This window comes from Gymnoscopelus braueri (assembly GCF_963280865.1).
Source record: "Gymnoscopelus braueri genome assembly, chromosome: 18".
NCBI classification, from domain to species: Eukaryota; Metazoa; Chordata; class Actinopteri; order Myctophiformes; family Myctophidae; genus Gymnoscopelus; species Gymnoscopelus braueri.
In genome coordinates, this window is record NC_137618.1 from 36,562,300 (window position 1) to 36,586,839 (window position 24,540).

At 39.8% G+C, this 24,540-nt stretch overlaps 1 protein-coding gene across 2 annotated transcripts; it reads right to left on the minus strand.

Moving 5' to 3' along the window:
- Window positions 1-143: 143 nt before the first annotated feature.
- On the minus strand, window positions 144-24,068 carry LOC308073841 (sacsin-like). Of its 2 annotated transcripts, XM_080413023.1 has the most exons (6): window positions 23,945-24,068; window positions 22,146-22,170; window positions 20,605-20,692; window positions 19,784-19,895; window positions 19,476-19,622; window positions 13,307-13,533 (listed from the first exon to the last, which is right to left on the minus strand). In XM_080413023.1, exons 2-6 carry the CDS (start codon window positions 22,163-22,165, stop codon window positions 13,418-13,420), a joined length of 483 nt encoding a protein of 160 aa, XP_080269149.1. In that variant the 5' UTR covers window positions 22,166-22,170; window positions 23,945-24,068; the 3' UTR covers window positions 13,307-13,417. The 2 variants fall into 2 exon arrangements, with proteins under 2 accessions (XP_080269148.1, XP_080269149.1); XM_080413022.1 differs by lacking the exons at window positions 19,784-19,895; window positions 20,605-20,692; window positions 22,146-22,170; window positions 23,945-24,068 and adding exons at window positions 144-11,550; window positions 11,856-11,944 and having other exon boundaries at window positions 12,109-13,533; window positions 19,476-19,608.
- Between the last annotated feature and the right edge of the window lie 472 nt (window positions 24,069-24,540).

Here is a 24,540-nt window from a genome sequence, read left to right on the forward strand (position 1 = left end):
ATGCACATAGCAAGTGCAAATTTACTAATGACTAACCATGCCACCCTCTGCCTTTACATTCGGATACATAAGAAATCACAGCTCTGAAAATGAAACGGACAAAGGATATGGATGGTTTAAATTTATTTTGTTAAATTCCAGTATTACAATCTCAAAATAAGTTTTCAAACAGAACAATATGAACTTGATGTACAAGCATGCAATTTTATTATATATCAGTGGAAGATGTTTTCATGTGGAAGTTTTTTTCATATTTTCATCACAAAGGAAAATCTGAATTATTGGTCCCTCTATGTATTTATTTTGTTTACAAAGTATACATCAGATCACAATATGTATGGTTGACATTAACAATTTTAACAGTATCTTAGCCTACCATCTTGAATGCTTAATTGACATATGCCTCAATTTGACTGAGAATATCTGATGCCAGCTCCAGTGCTTGAGTTTCATTCTCTGGTTTGAACTGCCCATTGGGAATGAGGGGAGGAGGGTGACAGCTTGGATACTGAGTCTTCTTGGCATTGACTCCCAGTAACTGTAGTTCTTCTACAACCTGGGGCAAATTAATAAACTGAGCTCTGTAGCAGGACATTCTTTCAGCGAGTTGAGTAATGGAGCAGTTGTTGACCTGTTGACCTGTTCTTTTGTACTCTGCAGCAATGAGAGCCTTTTCCACTGCTTGATGGACCTTGAACAGACACCACTCAGTGCTCCCACTGCTTTTGTCTCTGTGAGCGGCTGTGAGATCACAGCGAGCCTGTCTATACCAGCGCTGGGCCTCCTCTCTGTCTGGTCTTGGGACATTTCCATGATGCGTCCAAAAGTTATAACTGAATGAATGATAGTCTCTATGGAACCTCTCGCGACCACATCTGTGGCACATGGCTTCCTGATCCCACTGCTCATAGAAGTCTCTGTAATTTGTGTTCCACCTTGGATGGGAGTCTCTGTCATTTGTGTTCCACCTTGGATGGGAGTCTCTGTCACTTGTGTTCTGCCTTGGATGGGAGTGTCTGTAATTTGTGTTCTGCCTTGGATGGGAGTCTCTGTCACTTGTGTTCTGCCTTGGATGGGAGTCTCTGTCACTTGTGTTCTGCCGTGGCTGGGAGTGTCTGTAATTTGTGTTCTGCCGTGGATGAGAAGAGTTTGACGTTTTGCCTGTCATCAGCCCATCAATTCTGTTCAACAAGTACTTGAATGCTTCAGTGGTGAGCTGATCGTCTTTTGGGTTTTTGTCCGGATGCCATCTCAGGTACAGCCGTTTGATGGCCTTTCCCCTGTCTTCCACAGAAAGAGTCCAGATCTCTGCCAAACATTCATCAATTTCCTTTTTGGCCTCCTCAAAAGTTGTGGGTAACGGCCTTGTAGATGATGCTTGCGAAGTATGTGGCACAGAGTGCACTAATGTCTCCAGTTCCATGCAAGTTGGTTTACTCTCCTGTTTTGGCTTCTTCTCTCGTTTAAACTGATATAGATCGAGAGAGCTGACTTCGATGACCTTATCTTCACCAATTTGTATTTTGTATCTGTGTGAATATAATTGTCCAGCAGGCTCTGGCAGCTTCTCAACAATAACTGCATAAATGTACTCCTTGTCTGAAGCATTGTCATTATAGCCAACGTATTCTCCTTCTTCAAAGTTATTGATGATGTTCATATCTAGGGAATCATGCCATTCCTCAGGAATAGCGGTCCCAGGGGCAGTTGAATCAAGAAGAAAGTTCTGAGTTTCAGCACTGTCATGAATTTCGTTCTTAGCCAGTGTTTTCTGAACCTCCTGCAGTGTGTCACACATAAGTAGCTGTCCAAGAACTGGTAGGTGGACTGAGGGAATGCTATTATCTAAGAGAGCATTGATCTCTTTAGTCAGTGTCATGTTGACTTCATTTATCACTTTAAGATCCATGATGTCACTGTGTTTCAAGTAGAAAATGCAACCTTGTGGTCCCTTTTCAACATTGACCTCCGTTTCAGCCTTGGTGTCATTTAGTGGTTGTTGATCAAACCAAAGCTCTGTTTCAAGGCTTTTGCAGCAGACCATCTGAATGCTGCCAAACATCTGCTGACACATGTTGCTTGCATCTTCTTGTGTAATTTCCCTTGATTGCTCTCTAATGAGGCAGATAAGTCCGTATCTAAAGTGTATTGAGGAGAGATTCTTCTCAAACCATCCACTAAACTTGCAGCTGGCTCCATACTCACAAGTCTGCTTGTGTGAAGCTACCACCTTCTCCGTAGTATACTGAGAGAGCATTTTGGGCTGAATATCCTTTGGTAGCAACTGCAGCAGTCGATGACGTTCATACATATCACTGCCCAAAGAGAGATTTTTGAGGAGGTGTATTTTGTTCTCCAATGCTCTTTCTAATCGGTTTGCCTGGAACACCGTGTCATTGAAATAGAGCGTGTTTGATGGATACAACCTACCATCTCTTGAAGGAAGGTGTAAAACCTTTGGTAGTTTAAGGGCTGAAGGGCTCCCTTGATTTTTTAAAAGCTGAAACAGTTCCTTCACGGCATGTTCGGTAGTTATCAGCTGATCTGCGTTTAGAGTATTTTTATCGCAGGACTCTGTATAAATTGCTCCAAGGACATTGCAATACTGCACTGCTGTTGGCTCCTCATTAACACCAATTTTTTTGAAGAACTTTGCATACATGATATCGTCCCCAGGAATTTTGTAAAAATAGGGCCTGAACGCAAAGTCGTTGTGGAGGCTTAGAGATGTCTCTTCACTTTTCACCAGTTTTGTGTCGTTTTCAACCAGCACAACAGGGAGGCCAGTCAGTGAATGACTATTAAATTCATTTGTTTGTAGATAGTCATATGAAATCCGAAACACTTCAGCACGAGTTTTTATCAAGTCATTAGTTTGACAAGGTACCTGACAGATGTTGCTGATATTTGTGGTGACGCACGGGCCAGGTGGCCGTTCAAGGGCTCCAGCATGCATCAACATTTGCATTTCGCTCTTTGACCAGTAGCCTGGTAAAGCCATTAATGGCATTGCAGTCCAAATCAGACATTTATCCCTTTCTCCACCACTTTCAATCAAAGATCCTCTGATTGCAACAGCAGTCCTCTTGGTTGCAAATGGCTGATGGTAGTCACACAGATCGTTTCTAATTGCTACAGGAAAAATGAATTTGATGTCAGCAATTCTCTCCATCAACCTTTGGTTTTCCTTTTGTTTTTCATCATTGCTCTCTCGTGTCACGGATGGTTCCAAGAGTTGTCTCACTGTTTCCAACAGTTTTGATGACTTTTGTTTCAGCTCCTTGAGTTCAAATTGGCCTTTTGCCTCTTGTTCTATTTGGTGTGCAAAATCTATCATCTCCTCCTTTGACACGACATGTCTCATTCCAAGTGCTTTAAGCAGTGCTTCCACTTGTAACTGCTGGATTGTGTCAAACTCTTTCCAAAAGCTCTCAGGTACAAATTTGTCTTGAGGCATCATCATCTTATACATCTCAACACTCTCATCAAAGTAGTAGGATGCCTTCTCCAACTTCCCATGGGCACTCTGAATCAATTTCACATCCTTCAGTGAAGAGATTATTTCGTCCTCGTGCTCATTGTTATTGTAAGAATGTTGTACTAACAACAATAATTTGACACAGTTAATAATCTGTCTTTCTGTGAGTTTGTGTAGGATGGGTAAGATGAACTTCATGAAGAACTCCAAATCAGACAGTATTTTGATGTTCAACTGTTCAGATAGTGACTCATTCACAAAACTGTGCTTGAGAAAAATGGTGTTGCTGTGATGCAGCGGTAAGAGATCTGAAAATCCTGGCACTGGGATTGAGGTCAAGTTGAGGAGGAATACTTGTCCAAGATGATCAAGCTGCACGCGCTCCCCAAGTATGGTTTCAAATAACGGCAAGGATGTGAGCTTTCTCTGATAATCCTGTTTGGTTTTGGATGTGGTTATTCCAGATTGTAAAAAATGTTGAAGTTCTGTTAACTCAACGTGGGAAAGGTGGAAAAACTCTGAATGATTGAGTTTGCAGACTTTATCTAATACAGCATGTCTGTCATTTGGATTCATGAGTTCAGGCTGAAAAAGTGAATGTACCTGTTTGCTCACCTCAGTATAGAATGACCAATTAAGCTCTGTGAAGCCAAGTTTAAACAGAATGCTTGATATATCTTCTTCTCTGCCAAAAGGCATCACACTTGGCATGTCTTTCATTGTTTGCAGAAAGGGTCTGTTGTTTAACCTTGGACATACAACGTGCAATATACAACAGTCATAGAACAGCTCCTTAACAGAACTCAGTGTCATTTGTTGCTCACTTCCTCCATCTAGTAGTGATGATGTTGCGATTTGGCTTGTGAAGAATCTCCAAAGTTCTTTCAGCCACTTCTCTATTGCCTCATTTGGGACATGGAGGTTAGAGCTTGGATCAACTGCACAGTCTTGCAGGAACTTCTGAAGTAAAGGTTTTACATACTTCACTGACATGGGAATTGTCAAATTGTGGAGAAAGCCGCCATGTTGTAGAATCTCCTGGTGGCCCATATTAATACGATAATGTGCAAAATCTGCCTCATACTCAGAGAACAAGCCATCATATCCTGACATCAGCTTGGGAGATTTACAATTGAACACTCTCAGAACTTTATCTTTTGTGAGAAGAAGCGGAAGTCCATCGATTGAAGTGCAATTCTCTTCGTTGACACCTTTCAAGCAGAAGTTTAACAGCTTGGAGCATCTGTTTTCATCTCTAATCAGAGTGTGTGAGATAGGTAAAGGTAAACCCCTGTTAGTTTGGTTTGCATTATCCATTGGTTTTTCTCTAAGGAAATTTTGCACACTTGAAGGACTGACTGAGTTCAATTCAATTTCAGCAGTATTGAAACCATGCCAAATGTCTGACATTTTTCTGGAAAAAGGAACTAACTTCATTCCAAGATCCTCCAAAATTTTACTCATGTGGGTGCTCTTTGGGTTTATCAAGTGAGGTGCATCAGTCAGTTCTGTCTTTGTGACAGTACACCAGTCAAATGTGAACTCTGTAATAGACTGATATCCAATTTTACGTTTTGAGTGCCGCAACAATGGAATGACATCCAGCGCTTTCTCATTTATTGATCGATACACCTCTTGTATCATACCATGCCAATCCTGGGCAATGTCTTTTGAGACAGTTGGGAAAAAATATAAGTAAGAACTGTCAAGCGCTGTTGATGAATACTCATCAGTCATGGAACAGACTTTCATATTCGCAATGCTACCACAGAGGTAATGAATCAAATCTGCATACAACGGAGCTATGACGTCCTGTTTCAAAGACTCATTCCAAATAGTTTTCTGACTTTGGCCATCTGCTTTCCAAAGGTCCCTCCTGGAGGAATCAACCTCAAAGTTCCCATTGACATGTATTGGAAGTCCAGTTTTAACTGGCAGAGGAAGTGAGCAAAAGACTCCTCCATTGAAGTCTCCCATTGTGACTGGCTCAGAATGCACACATGCGGCTAGTGCTGCTTGGGGTATAATGTCTGAATGTTTCCTCTCTTCTCCAGTGCTGCTTTTGAAGGAGCCAAACTGCTCTGCAATAATCCATTTACTCATCCTTTTGTCACTGGCTAAAATGCTGATATCATAAAGGGCTTTGCATGGTGTTGCTGGTTTGTCAGATTGCAGTGCCACGCAAAGATGCTTTTGAAAAGAACATCTTTCTTCATTGCTCTTCTCTGAGAGACGTTTTTCAACTGTGAAGGTTGTGCGGAGGTCTTGAGAGTGTTCGTTTATTTCATGGAATTGTATTTTGCGGATGTTTTTCAGAAACAGGATCAATCCTTCTGGATCTTCAGACAGGGCTTTGGACAACTCAATCATATCCTGATCAGTCACTCCCTGGTTTGATATTTTGGAATCGTTTGCCATGACACCTGTTCTAAGAGGCAGTCTGAACATGGTGCCATCTCCAAGTGCAAAGTTTTCTGGAAGAAATGTCTTGTAGACATCATCATACATCTCCTTAAAAACCTTTTCTAGTTTGTAACCACATCCAGCAGATGGTTTTCCTGAAGAGCCTTCAATGTATTTCTGATTTGGATCAGAAATGCAGAGTAGTTTATCCCCAGTCATGATTGAAGGGCAATCAGTCAAATGGTAAACAGAGTTGAATCCAAGACCGTATTTTCCTGTTTTCCCTTGAATGTCATGTTTTCCACCTTCTCCTAGCTGTTGAATGCCTTTCAGATCTGCATCAGAAAACACCTGGTTGTTGTATACACATAGTGCCGGACCCTGTAGCTGGTTCCATTTCTTCCCAAATGTTTTCTCCGTGCCATGCTGCCTTTTGTCCCAAACAAAGTGAATTTCTGTTGCCTCTGCATCATCTGCATTTTGGATGAGCTCTTTCAGGATATCCTTCTTGGCTGGATAAGCTGAAATTATGTTTTTAATTCGGACAGTCAGTTCCTCTTGCTGTTCAAACGGAAAAGAAAAGGGTGAGTCCACTAAATGATCTTGCAGAGTTTGATTCCTGGTTGTCTTAATTCCAAAATAGCGAGCCATGACACGTGGGATATTCTCATGGCACAAAGTGACAGCTGAAGTGACTGGCATCCAGGGGCTGTCATTGAAATACAGTTTGCTTGCAGGCTGTAAAACACCATGTTCGTTAGGTATGAGGCAGTCAGGCATGAGGCAGTCACTTAGATTTTTCTCTTTAGCTTCATACAATGCAGTGTTTATTGTTAGACAAATTTTGAGATCAGATTTTGGAAGGGGGTTGGATCCATGGAGAGTATGCAGTGTCTTGAGTACAGTGAGACACTGATCAACTGTGAATTTCTTTTCAACACCCACACATTCCCACAGTTTGGTGAAGCCACTGAAGACTGTTGGAAGCACATGGAGATATGGTTTTGCTTCAAATTCTGCATTTTTGGCAACAGATTTCACGAGCTCAAACATGTCTCCAACAAGAATAAATGGGAATGAATGTGCAGTCTCTGAAATTAGTTTGGAATCCCCCAAATTGTAGAGCCACTGATCCAGAAACTTGTAGCATTCATAGGCTATTTTGTAAAGTGTAGACTTGGAATTTTTGAAGGATTTTGTTTCCTTACAAGCTTCTTGCAGCTGTTGAAGTACCGTCTCAGGTCTCAAGTCAGAGCTTTGATGAATTCCCAGAATTTTTAGGACTGGATCAGCACTGTGCAGGTTCAGATGTGTATGATCGATCACAGGATTTGTCATGTTTACAAGGTAGCGACATTGGTCACTAAAAACATCAACAGGCTTCCAAAGTTTCACCATTTGGTCTTTTTCACTGTTTGGAGGAAACGCTGGAATAAATGTTGTATTCCTTAGTAGAGCCCAGTAGCGAGAGCCGCCCTTTTCATTGGAACTCCTCAGAACTTCAAGGATGCACTTCAGATGTCCATAGGCTTTGCTTTTGTCTTTGCTCCAAACACTGGTGATATTGTCAGCTCTGTCCAAGATGTCTTCCAATGGGAGTTGGTGATTAAGCATTCCCAATTCCAGAAGCCGCTGAATCCTTTTGGGGGAATAGAAGTCACTTTCGGTCCCTCCAAGCAAGCGTCCTTCTTTATTATCAAACAGGCAGGCTACTTTCCCTGATGGATTCACAAGCTTCTTGATATACTGGAGCTGTCCACTCTGTGTGGGAATGCATGGATAACACTTAAGTAGATTGTCAATTGGTTCACTGTTGAGGTCAATAGCATGCAGCACAAGAGCATTTCTACTCTTAGGGTCCATGGTACTCAGGTTACTAAACACCACTTCATTGTAAAACATTTCCCAGTTCCACATTCTGCTCTGTAGGGCCTTTTCCAAGCCAGCATCTCTGAAGCCGTTTCTCACCCACAGTGGAAGAGGAACAACATGGTTAGGTGCCTTCACATATCTCTGACACATCTTCATTGCAAGCCTGCCAATTCTTTTGTCCTCGTCAATGCTTGGATGTAAAAATATAGCCTTGTCAATTGAGCACCAATGTATACCATCATTGAAGAGCTCAAGGGGCCTGCTGGAGTACTGGATGATAGCAGAGTAAAAGGCATCTACCAGAGGCTTGAAAGTATCACTCACTTTCTCCCTGTCAGGCCAAAAGGTGTGATAACAGTAACTTTCCAGCTCCCCATTTTCAGCCATACTCTTCAGAGTTAAAAGTACTGCGATATATGCCGTGGCTGTTGGATCCTTAAGAAGAGCTTGGTTCCAGTGATGTTTTACTCCAGTCTCCCATAAACCTTTGCGATTAGAAGTCACAGCAAATGCTCCATTTATATTCACTGGAAGGCCAGTCTTAATGGAAAGAGGGAGGGAGCAAAATGCCTGTCCAACTAGATCAGTCTGTGATGTGACCCATTTCTTGGTTTTTGGATCATTGTGCAGGGGTACAGCAATTCCCCCGATAGGCAAAGAGAATTTGGCTTTCTTGTCATCTTTAAGGGCCATTTGTAAGGACTGCTCTGTCCCAAAGCAATTGTACAGAAGCCAGGCCTGGACATTAGAGCCATCACAATGTTGGGTTATTTCGGCAATGCTGACTGTGCAGCAGTCAATTAATTCTTTACATTTTTCATCAAGTTTCAGTTTGTTCTCAGCTTCACGCTGCTTTAATGTATGGGTTTCATCTGGAATTGGCATCTTCTTCAAAACTTTTTTGGAAACTGTGAAAATAGTTTTGATATGGTCCTCTGTTGGAGGAGTTGGAGCATTGTCTGCAAGGGTTTGTAAAGATATGGTGCTGACGTTCTTCAAAAACAGCAGGTGAGTTTGTGAGTCGCTGGCTAAGTGCTGCTGGAAGTTGACAATACTTTGTTTGTCATACACCTTTTTAGAGATTTCAGACGTGAGAGCCTCTTCAAGTGTCCGGAAAGGTAGTTTGATCAGAGTACCTGGGTAGGGATTAGGGGTATTTGCTTTAGAGAAATTGCAATCAAAAATGCATTCATATGGTCTGAACTGACCAGAAAACCAATGCAAGAGTCCCTGTTTAGAGAGGTCCAGCTTGATTCCAGGATTTGTTTTGCTTTTGATATGCTTCTTCAGGTGGTTGACATTTGGATCAAGCATGAGAAGATGGTTGCCACTGAGGATGGAGGGAACATCCGTCACGTGATATACAGTGTTAAATCCAAGTCCAAACTTCCCAATTTTCTCAACCATATTAGCCTTTGAGGCGGCTCCTACCCTGACAATGTTTCCCCAGTCATCTTCTGTGAATAGCTCATTATTGAATGCCCAAAGACATGGCCCTTGGCAAAGAGACATGCCAGGGTCAATCAGACTTTCAGGAGGGGCATTGTGCACTCTGAAATCCACCATGAACTTGCAGTCTTTTGCACGAGCATCCTCAGCATTTTGTATCAGCTCTTTGAAAATGTCATTTTCTTCATCATATTCATTAAGAATGTTCTTAATCCTCGTGGTTATGGGTTCATGCTGCCCACATTGTTCTATTCCTACTTGTTCTGGACTGAGGATTCGGGTGCTCAGAAGTGGAACCTTCAGCCACTCAGCAGTTGCTTTTGGTATCTGCTCATGGATCACATAAAATTCTTCCTCATCCTTATTAAGGGCCTCCAATCCATCTCTGCTTATGTCACAGAAGACTGTTGTTGACAGTGGTTTGAGGGTAAATCGGTCACCCTCTGCCCTGACGGGTACCGGGATATCACCAGTAACAGACTTCTTCTCTCTCCATGTCCAGTTAAGAATAGCTATTGAGACATTCAGCTCAGATGAACGTGCAAACTTCTCTTTCCTTCCATCAATGCTTTGCTTGATATCATTAAGTATACCCATTGTTTCTTCATCTGAAAGGCATGGCCTTAGTCCAAACTTGCTCAACAATCTCTTAAATGGTAGAAATTCTTTTGGCAACTTCTTAATGTAAGAGCTCAGATCCAGACTAGATGGGTAGTCAAGAACAAGATCCCGAGGGGAAACAAACTGGTTGTGGGTCCATAGCCAACATTCACCATCCGTTATCACTTTTTGGAATGCAGAAATGTGTTCTTGCATGTGTCTGTAAATGCTGTGCAACTTCCTCTTGAAGTTGGTATCTGTGTCTGGAGTCTTCATTGTCTGTACCAAGGATCTCAATGCTGACAAATTCTCTTTCACCTTCTCAGGCGGGGGTACGCGTTGGAGACCAAGTTTGGTACCAACATTCTCACTGAGCTCTCCTGTCAGAGGCATTACATGCCCAACAATGTCCTCATACATTGAATGTCTTACTTCCTTTGGGCAGAAGAGGCCTTTTCCTTTGCCCTTTCCTAATGTGTTCTTATCACCTGGTTTGACACATGGGATCCATTGTAACACAGAGAGACATTCAAGCTGCTCTTTTGAGAAATTGGCCAGCAAATCATTAGTATTCAGCAGTTTTAAAAGCACCTCAGACTTTTGAACAGCCTCCTTTTCAGAATGTGAATTCAATTTTTCAATCTGTGTGACAGCTTGCAACAAGAGCTTTGGAGTGACATCAGTCATTTTAGTCAGCAATCCAAGATCTTTTAAGCTCCCAAGCATCTGTGGGGTCTCCGTATAAACAGATGGGGGAAAGAAATCTGATCCAAAAAGAACTTTGAATTCTTTTATTCTTGGATTAAAGAAGCTTGAGGTGCGTTTCAGCTCTCCGTTCATTTCAATGAAGTTCAACTCTTTCAATCGCTTTTTCAAAGCATCATTCTGAGAGAAAAGGATGTTGCCATGTTTTAGAATCCAAGTCATGATTTTCACTACATTTTCTTTGCCAAAATCCCTCCTTTCAATTCCATCAATTAGGAGGCCAGTTGCTTCAGCTGTATCCAAGAGAACAATGTTAAGCAGTAGAAGTAGTCTGCGATCAGCCTCAGTGGCACACTGTACAACTGTATCAGGCATGGGGAGTTCTGTTGGTATTTTTGGACTTGAACTTAAAAGTACAGCTTTTTTAGACTGGACGGCAACACATCTTCCATCCATGGTTTGGAAAAGAGGAAACTTTGACAGGACATTTTTCTCAGTGACTGAAAGAGAATCCAAACCAGAAAGATAATCTTTAAGTTCTTCCCTGTTTTTGAGAGGGACAGTCTTGATTTCATTGATGACATGCTGACAATCTAAGTTCACAAAGAGTTGCATGACACTCCTTGGAGATGGGTTCAACACATAAGTGTCAAGGTCCTCGTGCTTCAGCCAGTCGTTGCCTCTCACAACTGTTCCACCAACTGTTTTCACAATTTGAACAATTTGCTCTGGCAAGCTGGTTAGTTTGTTTTTCTGAAAAATTAGGGTTGAGTTCTGTTGTAATCTTGCAAGTTGTACGGTATGCTTGACGTCATCTTGGGGTTTGATGGGAATTAATGGCATGCCATTGAAACAACTTAGATCTCTGAAGTGAGTGTTGAGAAACTTCCAGAATTCTTGGAGCCACCCCAAGGGTGGATGCTGGCTATTGCCAAACTCCCAGGTAACATGATTTGCCTTTGTCTGTTTCCAATCCTTTGGCAAATACCTCTTTGCATATTCAGCCACATCATTTGCTTTGATGCTGAATATCTTGAAAAAACCTGGAATGAATCAATGAATCAATCAATGAATCAATGAATCATTGAAACAATGAATCAATTAATTAAACAAACAATCAATCAATCAATCAATCAATCAATCAATCAAACTGTGTGTGTGTGTGTGTGTGTATGTGTATGTGTGTGTGTGTGTGTGTGTGTGTGTGTGTGTGCGTGTGCGTGCGTGCGTGCGTGCGTGCGTGCGTGCGTGCGTGCATGCGTGCGTGAAAAAGTAATGTTGAACTATACATTGTAGAAGTAATGGAATAATTATTATATCATTGCATTGTACAAAATAATATCCTTACGTTTTGTGGCTAGATCTTTCAGGTGAGCAAGGCTAGGTGTACTCAGATCACTGGGAATGAAGAGATTTTTGCAGCCTGGCAACAGGACTCTGTAGTGTAGAGCAAGAGTTCTCAATGAGAGCAATGACAATAAAAAAGTGATTTTGCTAGTACATTGTTCGTAGTTTTTAGTCTATATAGCATTACACAATGATTGTTTAGATAATAATAATAATAATAATAATAATAATAATAATAATAATAATAAACTTACCTTGGAAATTCATTGCTATCAATGAAAGCAATGTCTTCCTCTTTATCTGTGAAAGATCTGAAAGTCCCATCACTGAGTGGAAGGAGCTGAAGGCCCTGAAGTTCTCTGTATTGTCCATCACTCAAAATGTATTCCAGAAGCAAGAGCTTGTCCTCTTTGGAGATATGATGCAAACCATTTCTGTGGAGAACTGCCCTTAGGAATGATGGCGTCACATGCCTCAAGGGAATATGGTGTTGATAGGCATCCTTGATAGCTCTTGCAACACTGTCTGGTAATGTGACAAGATTTTCTCCGTAAGAAACCAGAATCCTCTTAATGGCGGCCACTAGTTCAGTGCTTGTTGAATGATTGCAGGGGAGCAAAGCTTCTGAAAGAGTGACAAACTTTCTTTCATCTGCTGCAAGAGAGAGGATGGCAACATTCTGCCTGAATAGGCGTTGGAGGACATCGAGTGCAATTTCATGCCATTTGTCTTTGTGCTGCATCTGGCTGATGTCTGGCCAAAGATCATATACAACGGACGCAGGGAGTGACTCGTCTTTGGATAGTTTGACAGCATCTTGGAGGATCCTGAGGTATGCATGTGGGAGAACATCTTTTACCAGCAATTCATTCCACTGAGCAGCTTCATCATATTTCTGGTCTTCCTCCTGCCACTTGATGTGTCTTCTGTTGTCTGTGAGGCCAAAGCATGCATTCACATAAACTGGGAGTCCAGTCTTGTTGGATTCGTTGTTAGGTAGGGGCAGAAAACAGCTCAGCCTACTGTCAGTGGAGTGTCTCTCCTGACCACATGGAAATGCCAAGTCAACTTGAGGACGAAAGCACAACTTTTTTGCTAACGTATCAAGCTTTGCTATGTGGCCTTCTTTCATGCAACAAGATGTGATGAGCCACTTCTTTGTCTCTTTGCGGTCTTCTGAAGAAAAGCTTATGTATTTGAAGCTTGTTGAGCCCTGGATGGCTAAATCATCTGACTCCAAAACAACATCTGTGCCTTGCGAGCAGGTCACTTGAACTTTGATGTTAACCGAGCTGTCTGGCTTGACATGGATCAAGGACACAGATGTAACATTTCTCAGAAAGAGTGGGCTCAAGTCTGCATCTGAAAGGAAGCTGTCAAAAAGCTGAGTGACTCTATTGGTGTCGTACACATTATCAGAGATCTCTGATGCTTCATTGCGCAAGGGGAATCTGAAGAGTGTCCCATGAAAGAGCTGGTCTCCTGTGATAATGTTTTCCCATGTCTGCTTGCACACAAGAGGAATGATGTCTTGAAGGGGGTGGAATTGGTCACGTAAGGTCATTAAAGATACTCTGTATCAGACAAAGACCATCGAATGCCTCCACTTTCTTTTCCAAGTAGCTTCTCTTGGGGGTCTAGCAAGCCAATGTGTCTTGCACTGAATATACATGGTACATCTGGAAACACATAAATAAGGTATACTAAGTTTAAATGATATTGACAAAGATATACATTTTGATATTGCATTGTTCTTGCCGAATGTTGCAATAAACAATCACAATGTTTACCTATACACACCTGGTCTAATTTAATAAACTTACCCTTTTCTCTCTTGTTTTTTATTTAAAAATAAACTTGTAGATTATGGCTGTAACATTATAGGGACCAAATTATTTTACTGCACCGTTTTAAATCTTAAGGTGCAGTAAGTGATATATTTTGATAACTGTAATAAATTAAATCAATCAATGAATACAAATGTCATCCAGATTGAAATTAGTACCACAACCTGAAAAATCAATGTTCCGTTTATTAAACAGCTGGGCAGAAACACCATAATATAGCAATGATTACTATCAGAATATTAATGCTTATTTTAACAAAATAATATAATTTACATAACCTTTAAATGAATATCTCCTATTAGTCAGGGGATATTAGCAGAAAAAAATCCAATCTTGGAATAAATCCCTTACCAAAAAAAATCTTCACCAATGTGTTTGTAAAAGTGTCTAGTAACACATCTCACAAAGACTGAAATGCAGTTTCCCTAGGGGAATTTTTGGGGTACCCACCATAACCTTATGCGGGGGGGAAAAAAAACAAAATTTAATTCTGTTTTAAGTAGCATGTGAGGGGTCAAACTAGGGTGTTTTTATGATTCTGAATCCATTGCAAGCATTTGTTTTGCACCAAAACCACTCCTTGGGCTAAAAACGGTCCAATCTCAATGGGCTTTTTACACAAAAAGTATACCTGGAAAAGGATGGCTATGGCCGTTTTTAGCCCAAGGAGTGGTTTTGGTGCAAAACAAATGCTTGCAATGGATTCAGAATCATAAAAACACCCTAGTTTGACCCCTCACATGCTACTTAAAACAGAATTAAATTTGTATTTTTTTCCCCGCATAAGGTTATGGTGGGTACCCCAACTTTCAGGAGCTGTCACAAATTCTCCTAGGGAAACTGCATTTCAGTCTTTGTGAGATGTGTTACTAGACACTTTTACAAACACATTGGTGAAGATTTTTTTTGGTAAGGAATTTATTCCAAGATTCTTTTAATATCCCCTGACTATATGGGCAGAAATGTGTCACTTGAATTATTTATAAAAAACCTCAAACTGAAAAACAATTGAATCGTTTAAATTAAACTGAATAATTGAGCTTCTACTGTAAGTTTTTGACCATTTTCTTCACTCCCATTAGGTCATGGACTTGAATGACTTGTGTTGACTTTCTCAAGTCACTATTTGGATGATGTGAATGGACCAACTCTCTTCCATCACCAAAGCATTTCTGCATTGACATAACTCAAATCCAATCATGGAGTCTTCTATGGTCATCAACATATGTTATGGCTGACAAGGTAGCATTTTAATTAAATGGTAATTTTGACCTTTCGCAAACATTAGATTTTAATTAAAAAATAACAGGACAGTTTCACTATGCATAAATGAATACAGTGGTGGAAAAAGTACTCAGATATTTTACTTAAGTAAAAGTATCAATAATGCAATATAGAAATACTCCGTTACAGGTAAAAGTCCGGAATTCCAAATTTACTTGAGTAAAAGTACAAAAGTATTGGTATCAAAATGTACTTAAAGTACCAAAAGTAAAAGTACTAAAATATTTGAAAATAGCCTAGGTATAAAATAGGGCTAAAGTGGTTAATGTAGGTTTTATAATGTAATCATTTATATCTGCAAAGTAACCAGTAAAATAAGTTTTCAAATAATTGTAGTGGAGTAAAAGTACAATATTTACCTGTACAAGACAATATTTCTTCTCAGTGGAGAAGAAGTAAAAGTATTGGAAATTGGAAATACTCAAGTAAAGTACAAATACCTCAAAATTTTACTTAAGTACAGTACTTAAGTAAATGTACTTAGTTACTTTCCACCACTGAATGAATAGCATACTATTTACAGTATATCTGCTGGTGGTCGTAGACAGGGTTCTAGGGGTCCCCAGCAAAAAGAGGAACAGTTTAATTTCACTAATATTTCACCAGCTAGAAGTTAGTCGGATGAGAGAATGTATAAAAATTACTATTCAGATCATAGGTTTCACAGGTAACACACATGCTAACTTAAGCTGTAAAAGCAAACTTTAACACTATACGTTAAACTCTGTTATTGTGTTGACGTCATGTTGATTTGGTATATAATAAGAACTGAATTTGAATTAGACAAACTGAATTTGAATTGTGAGAAATTAATACAGTTACAGAGCAAATTAATTCCATTTCATAATATTAAAGTTGATTGGAATTCAATTTAAAACTAATACATTCTATTCAAAATTATGGTCTTCAAATTCAGTTCTTCAATGCAATTATTCAAGTTAAACAATACACATTTTAATTATGTGAATTATGTAAATTCTGTTTCTAGTGACACATTTCTGTCCATAATATTTCCCCACAGTGCTTGGCAAAAAGGCCTTCCTCATGCAAAGCAGTTTTCAAGTTGCATTAAATGTTCTTTATACCAAGTGAAAGTAATTTCAAGAGTGCACCATATCTTTTGTACAGCATGCTATTCATTTTCTCAAAGATGTATTTTAGTATAATGCAAGTAGTATGTGATTACTTCTGCAATTTCATGGTGCCTGGTGGATAGGAAGACACATTATACAGTGTTCTGTTATACAGACGTTTCTGTTGTGGATTTTGCAACCCAATCGCTAGAACAGATCATTACTATCGAACAATTCCGCAAAGCCTGGATGACGTTCATCACTGCAGGGCAGGTGACCCAAGTGAGCTGAGCTGGGTATAATTGCCATTTCCTTGTTGTAAAATGAGACAATTTGAGTGAGAAATTCAAATTCACTTTCTGTATATTTCTGTTTATGCTGTGATTGTATAACCTGAACTATGGGCCAAATGCAACAATGCAAGTTGGGAATGCATACCCCCACTTTTCTAGTTCTAGATGTGATACAAAACACCCTGCACCTACCTCATGAGTGCAAATGTGCACTGTGATGCAGGCAGATTAGCTGTAGCTAGTAAGGGAGCTTAATCTATAGCCTTTTAATATAGAGTAAGTATATTCTGTAACCAATGTGAAAAAAGGGTCCAGTACCATTTATGGACAGAAAGACATGGGTTACAGGTTTCTCCACTGTTCTCCACAGTTCATATTAAAGCTATAGTCTACTCTATTTGATAGCAGTGAAAAACACTACATTAGGTGAGGCACATTAGGTGTTTCCGAAATAAAATAATGATTTACACTGATGATAGTACTGTCAAATTAATATATAAAGCCATCCAAGCTACAGCATCACTTGGAGACAACCCATAGTCACTTAAAAACACTACATATTGCATAAAATGTCACAGCTTAAACTTTTACATAGATTTCATAGATAGCTTCATGACTTGTTTGACTTCTGTTTATTTCATACATTTAACCACTTAAGGAGTAGTTCACCCAAAAAATGACTTATTTTCTATCAGTTACACACCCCATGAAGCCTTGAATTCATGGAGATGTTGTTGTCGCATTCCTAAGCCAATAATTTCATGTCAGGCGGAAAGACGCCAATGTCTCCGGTAGGAGACTCAAAGAGTCTCCATAGAGTCTCCGCCGGTCATCTAATTATTGGCTTAGGAATGCGGGAATGCGACAAAAACTAAAAAAATCTCCATGAATTCAAGGCTTCATGGGGTGAGTAATTGATAGAAAACAAGTAATTGTTGGGGTGAACTACTCCTTTAAACCCTCAATACTTAGCAAACTTGACCCTTGGCTATGTACTTGGTCTGCTCTTTTTTCCTCTACACCAAACCCCTTTGCCTAAAATAGCCGATCTACGAGCTCACTCACAACGCGCGATCTGCTATTTTTGGCTAAAGTTCCCCTCAGAATAGGGATTCTAGGTTCAAGTGGTTAATAAATAGAAAACAAAGTTCCTATCACATAAAGATTTGGCGGCCCCCCTGTAGTAACTCTGAGGAACCCTAGGGGTCCCAGAATCCCTGTTGAAGACCACTGTTATGCAGCAATTGTTGAATCAGAAATGTACATCAAGTACATTTGCCCGTTCAAGGACTGTGACTTAAGTTGGTGCAGTGTAAAAAACTAAACAAAATAAAAACAGGTAGATGTGTAGACAAACGGCAACCAAACTTTACAAAGAAAAACCTTTGAAAATATAGAGGCTTTTGACATGTAATGAAGAAAGGCACAACACAGCACCTCCCTCAATGCCATTTATGTCTGGTGAGTCGACAGGAAGATAAAAGGTTCAGAAACACATTGACGCAACCAAGTGCCTCACCTAATGTAGTGTTTTTCACTACTATGAAATAGAGTATAGACTATAGCTTTTATATGAACTATGGAGAACAGTGGAGAAACCTGTAACCACATGGGTCACAGGATTATTATTTTTTTAATAGCATTGGATCTTTGGGGGATTTCATTCCCTGCACCACAAAAGAGACAAAGCTAGTGGTCTATGTGTTGCCTTCTATTTATCGTAATATCTTGACAAGTCTCTTAAACAATGTCTGGGTATCATGATTACATCAAAAGCTAAGGATTACAGTGTGCAGAATGATGTTTACATCATGTCAACTGAATTAGCATCATCATATAACCTTTCTTCCTTACTATGACAAATTGAAACTAAGTTTCTTAAGGGCCTATGACTTCAGTGGAGGCAAAATAAATACAAAATAAATACAAAGCAGATTAACTCCAGGATATCAAAATGTTGTCATAAATATGGAGCCATAGGCTGCCTCGTGGATTCAATTTGCTATGTTACGGATGGAATATGGATTATTTGGATCAATTATCAATTTGGACCCCCCCCCCCGGACATTTCCTCTGGTGGCTACAATGTGGAGAAGGACCCCCATGCACTGCCTCACAACAGGAGGCAGGGCCCGGGAGTAGTGCTTTTTGCCCATCTCATCCCATCTCCCACCCCCACCCCCCCAACTCACCTTCTCCTTTTCTCTTTTATGTATTCCACTGTTTGTCTGTCTATAATGTTCCCTATGTAATGTTATGTAGATGTATTCCACTGTTTTGTCTGTCTGTAAATGTATTCCACTGTTTGTTTTATTTTATGTTTCTTTGTGAGGACTGCGGATGAAAACTAGCATCTCTGCTAATTCCGGTGTATTTACGTCATGACGTTCATTAATATGCATTGTCCTGTCCAAATAAACAAATAAATAAATATGGGTGATACTGGTCTATAGCCTGTAAAGTTTAAATCAGCTGACATCAAATTGAGCATAGTCTAGACTCTAGACTATGCTCAATTTGATGTCAGCTAATAACCACTGTTACATAATGTTGATATTTTATATAAGATTATTTGGTCCACAGTTTCAGGGATGATCCTAAACACTTTCATAAACAGTACTTGCAAAAAATTGTCTCATTTTACAACAAGGAAACGGCAGTTCTGCTCAGCTCTCTTGGGGCAACTGCGGCACTATGCACAGGTGTGGGAAGCAATGTATTTTAAACTGATTTACTTGGTTATATTACTCTTTATCTGCAGTATTGCAGGTGGTGTAAGTGATATACTAACTTGGAAGTATTCCACAAGTGACTATGGGTTGTCTCCAAGTGATGCTGTAGCTTGGATGGCTTTAGAGATTAAATTGACAGCACTATCAGTGTTGTGCAAATCATTATTTTCTTTTTAGTTTTTAATCTTGGCAAATAATATGTTTTCATTTGGGACACCAATTTTATCTAATCAGGAGAGAGAACCTCACAAAGATCATTTATGAGCTGCAATTTAAAGTGTTTATAGTATCACTTGAGCCATGTTTTGCAACAATCTATTTTTGTAGTGCGATTTGGAGAATGTAGGACCACGAACTTCTACAACAGATGTATTCGAGTAGCATTGTTTTACCTGTTATGTGGTAAACAGAGTTGAAGCCGATCCCAAACCTCCCAACTTTGTTTGGATCGTTGCGCTTGACACTCCTTCCTGTACTCTGAATGCCTTCCCAGTCTTCAGCAGCGAATGCAGCGTTGTTGTAGGCATAGAGAGCAGGGCCTTCAAAAAGAATGAGTCAGTTAACAAGTTATCACTTAAGGTTTATTTCTTTGGTTCTCAAAACTGGTCCAGCTGATATTTTTTGGATAACTGACAAAAATGACAAAGATCAGCTTTGAAATGTATGACAACAAATAGAATTCTCAGAAAGCCACACATACCTTGGTATTTCCCCAGGTCATCAGTCCAAAGGGTCTCTGTACCGTAGCTCCTCTCATCATGGATGAAAATAACTTCCGATGCTTCAGCATCATCAGCATTTTGGATCAGCTCCTGTTCCGACCATTACAAATGACATGTCATTTCACAGTAAAACACTGATACTTTCTGACAATGGGTAGTAGGGTAGTCCATGTCCCAAACAATAGTGTTATTTAAGGGGATACTTCACTTTCAAAGAAAATAAACATTAAACAAATATATTAAAAAATGAAAAAGTTATGGAAAAATCACAGCCCTCACGCAGTAGAATGTCCTTCTAATGCGTGTGGGGGCTGTGATTTACTTACTTACTTTATTCATGTTTTTTTTTATATATTTCTTTTATGTTTTTTCTATTTTATTTGAAAGTGAAATATCCCTTTAATGTTTTGCTGGACGGTACTAAACTGAGATGACCAATACTAAAACTTGTGGAGCCCCTAAAGGGAGTGGGACATGGTAGAAATGACATTAAATTCAGTTGAATTAAAAGTGCAGGTAAATGAGCAGATAAAGATACAATACAAAAGAAACTATTTAGATAATAATGTATTCTATATAGTCATTTAAAAACATGCAATAAGTAAGTATTTTAGACTAGAGGTTCCGGCCACTATGCAGCCCTCACATCTAGAATTCGGGCCGCTACGCAGCCCTCACACCTACGTCACCTACATTTATAGTTATGTCTTACGCCCGCCGGCCCGCCCTCCCATTTGCCAATTTTAATATAGGATGTCAGAATATAATACAGCTGTAGCAGAATGTGCACTGGTCCCACCTTCAAAATTTGTCCACCATCAGGATATCTGCGCAGAATATCTTTCAGGTAGTCAATGAATGGAGGAGCTGTTGCACCAAATGAATTTCTTAACAGAAAACAGATTACACATTAAAATGAAAAACAATGCAGTGTATATGTCACAACATTATATTGGGCTTCATTTATTTCAAACAAACCAATCTAATTAATAGTAAATTAGCATTCAAAAGTTTGAAATCACCCAGAGAGGTTCATGTTTTTGATAGAAATTGATACTTTGATTCACCAAGACTTAAATATAGGCAATATTACTGCTGGAAATGACTGATAACTATTCACATAACACAACACTTTTGGATCATTATCTACTCTGGCTTTTTTGTGCAACCCCAGACAGTTTTTAAGTTGCTTGATTCAATATTTGATATTCATTTGATTAGACATGTGCCTCCTGTATAAGTCAATTGAACATCAAACACCATGTTACTCATTGAAAACACATGTCCCTGGTTCTGCTGGCTGATATTGACCTTCTAATGAAGGGGTGAGACCTTTCAATATCCATCTAAAAATGCACAGAATCTCTGTCTGCGTTGTCTTGTCTAAAAGGTTGTCTGACCATGTGAGTCTGACCTTCCCCCACATATCTCAAGAACAATCTGACCGATCTATCTTGCCATGTATATCACTGCGGACCGCAGAGGGGCGAGTGGGAAGTTGATCGGACCAGCAGTTGTCCAGAACAGAGAATCCACAAATCTCTATGTATCCATCTGTCTGTCTGTGTCCCTTTTATGCTCATTTATGGAGATCCCTGATGTCATAGTTGAAGCGTGGCTGATCTAATGAATATGTAAATATTGAATCAACTGTGAGTAGGTGGGAAAATTAGCCCAAAAGAGACATTCTTCTTTAAATATTTGAAGAGGAATAGGGAATGTGTAGTGATTTTTTAGGCTAGAGACCTTTGTCATTGAGTTGGCACAAAATTATCTTTGCTTTTGTTGCAAGTTACCGCATTCCTAAAGTTCAATCCTGGGCAAAACAAAACGTCTTTCTCAAAAAACTAGTCATAGAATGTGTCCACTATTGCCATTTGCTAACCCAGAATTTAACCATCAATCAATATTGTTGGTAGAACTACTGCCAGCCCAAGGTTTTTAGTGGTCCAAGACAAAGTCTAAATGTGGCCCCCTGTTTCAGTCCAAAAATACCCCTAAGCCCCAGCCAGTAAGTTTCAGCACCAACATTATCACACACAAAAACATTATTATAGACATTAAAATTGGAATATGTATCACAATATTTAAAACCTAAATATCTGGGAGGATTCAAACATATTATAGGCCTATATCATTATGTTTGTGTGTGTGTGTGTGTGTGTGTGTGTGTGTGTGTGTGTGTGTGTGTGTGTGTGTGTGTGTGTGTGTGTGTGTGTGTGTGTGTGTGTGTGTGTGTGTGTGTGTGTGTGTGAGTCACACCTTCCTTTATTTGCCACTAAATATGATCCATAAATACATTTAAGGTGATGCTTCTTAAGATAAAAGAACACTACTCACCGAGTCTTATTTCTGTTCATCCTTCCTGGATAGGATCATGAAACAAAAACACAACTGATTACATATTCCTTGAAACTTAACTTACATTACCCTGATAAACTTTATTTTGTTGTGTTTATGTGTATGAGATTTCATCTGAAGTCGTTTTTTATCAACTTGAACAGTAAAGGGAGTTTAACAAAGTTTACAATTTCATATTCACACAAATAGCCTATCCATTTGGTAGCTCCATTAAGAACCTCTCACTCCAGATTTGATGAGCAGTTAATGTATTTTAAAGATTACCAAATGGATAGCTCCATTAAGAACCTCTCACTCCGCTATACAGCTCCGAGATGAGGTTCTATGTGGTTGTCATCCAGAATCGGTGGAACGTCGGCCAAGGCTCCGCTGTTTACCCTTTTGTATACCCCAAAACTAATGGTAGATTCCAAACCGCACGGATGTTTAAGGTTTGGTCCGGGGCATAATATTTTAGGTCCGGAGCGAAACTACCCGTTGTTTAAATCGCTTATTTAGTCAGCCTGTGGCCATGTTTCCCATTCAACGGAAAACCCCCCTACGTCCGCTGCCAGTACTGCTCCCGGTTTGGCTACAATGGGAAACATGGCCACAGGCTGACTAAATAAGCGATTTAAAGGGGTAGTTTCGCTCCGGACCTAAAATATTATGCTCCGGACCAAACCTTAAACATCCGTGCGGTTTGGAATCTACCATTAGTTTTTGGTATACAATGTATACAAAAGGGTAAACAGCGGAGCTGGATGACAACCACATAGAACCTCATCTCGGGCTGTATAGGGGAGTGAGGCGAGCGGCCTTTTTGCATGTAGTTTAAGCGCAAGGGGGCGGGGGGCGGGTGGGGAGAGAGGCAGCACACTGAAGGCACAGACTACTGTGTTGTTGACAGACAACGGATGCACGCTTATGAGAAACAACAAAAATAAAACCTGGCAAAACAGTTGCGTGCATTAGCGCAAGATGAGGATAAAGGAAACATTCAGTCTAAATGTCCAGTTTGCTAATTCACAACTACTGTGCCAGATAATCACCAAGAGAGATAAAAAAGAAAAAACGTTTCAGTCATTCAGTCCGAATTCACTGTATAGCCTATAGTAGCCTTTTCAAAAATTATATTTGTATTACGCTGTCCTGAAAGTTTATAATTTTTTTAATTTAGAGAAATGTAAAGTTTCAAATACAAAAGTAGTAGTAGTTGCGAATTACTGGACATTTAGACTGAATGTTTCCTTTATCCTCATCTTGCGCTAATGCACGCAACTGTTTTGCCAGGTTTTATTTGTGTTGTTTCTCATAAGAGTACATCCGTTGTCCGTCAACAACACAGTAGTCTGTGCCTTGACTTCAGTGCGCTGACTGTCTCCCCACCCGCCCCCTTGCGCTTCAACTACATGCAAAAAGGCCGCTCGCGGGAGTGAGAGGTTCTTAATGGAGCTATCCATTTGGTAATCTTTAAAATACATGCTCATCAAATCTGCACATAAGTCACCAATTGATACCTGTTGGCTTCCACATGCCAAAACTGATCATTAATCTACAATTTACTGTCATATTGTAGATCCTAGCCTACTAGAGGAAGACTTTAAAATAAGAACCACAATGACTTTACTACTACTGTTGTGCTTTTAGTCAGCGCTTATATTGAAATCGGTCAGAGATGGTAATCTCTTTTTATTTTATTTTATTCTATTCCAATAAAATCGCCTGCCCTTAAACTTGATGGTGACACAGATTATCTTAAATAACAGTTTATCCAATCAAATAATTCGGCTACTAACCTCAGTCATGTTCTTGAGAACAGTCAGGTTGCAGTCAGATCAGCTCGCTCTCAGACAATGATCATGACGTTGTAATCAGTTGTTTTTATACTAGGCCTACGTATTCTTTTCCTCTTTTTTTATGGTCTGGGCAGAACAATGCCAACTCAGTATCGTTTCACCATTTCCTGGCCTTTTCAAAGCTGAGCAATACAGTTAATCAGGAAATGAAACTTAACTCACATTTGTTGCAACAACGAAACTTAAGTCATGCTGATTCATTGTGGTTTATGCATACATTATGTAGGTATCGTTTCCTATGAAATTCACTAGATAAAGTGATTCTGGTTGATGATGTTACCTATGCATTCGTGCAACATTCCATTATGGCCTACAAATGCCTTATTTATTTATTTTTTAACTCTATGACAAATGCACGACTTGCTTCCACCGTTATTCTAGCCGGGTAAACCCTTCCCTCCGGATATCTCTAAGGCAGTGGTTTTCAACCTTTTTCATGCCAAGGACCCCTAAATTGATATACATTTGGCCGCGGACCCCCATCTGAAAATGTTTTGTGCCAGGGACCCCCAGAAGCAAAAATTTGAGTTAAAAAT

What these genes read in the sequence shown, in the direction of transcription:
- LOC308073841 (XM_080413022.1), bottom strand. Translation starts at nt 13,418, where the DNA reads ATGACCTTACGTGACCAATTCCACCCCCTTCAAGACATCATTCCTCTT. An exon ending in GATAGCAATGAATTTCCAAG is followed by an intron (nt 11,945 to 12,108) that starts GTAAGTTTATTA and finishes TCTACACTACAG; the next exon opens with AGTCCTGTTGCCAGGCTGCA. An exon ending in GAAAGATCTAGCCACAAAAC is followed by an intron (nt 11,551 to 11,855) that starts GTAAGGATATTA and finishes GATTCATTCCAG; the next exon opens with GTTTTTTCAAGATATTCAGC.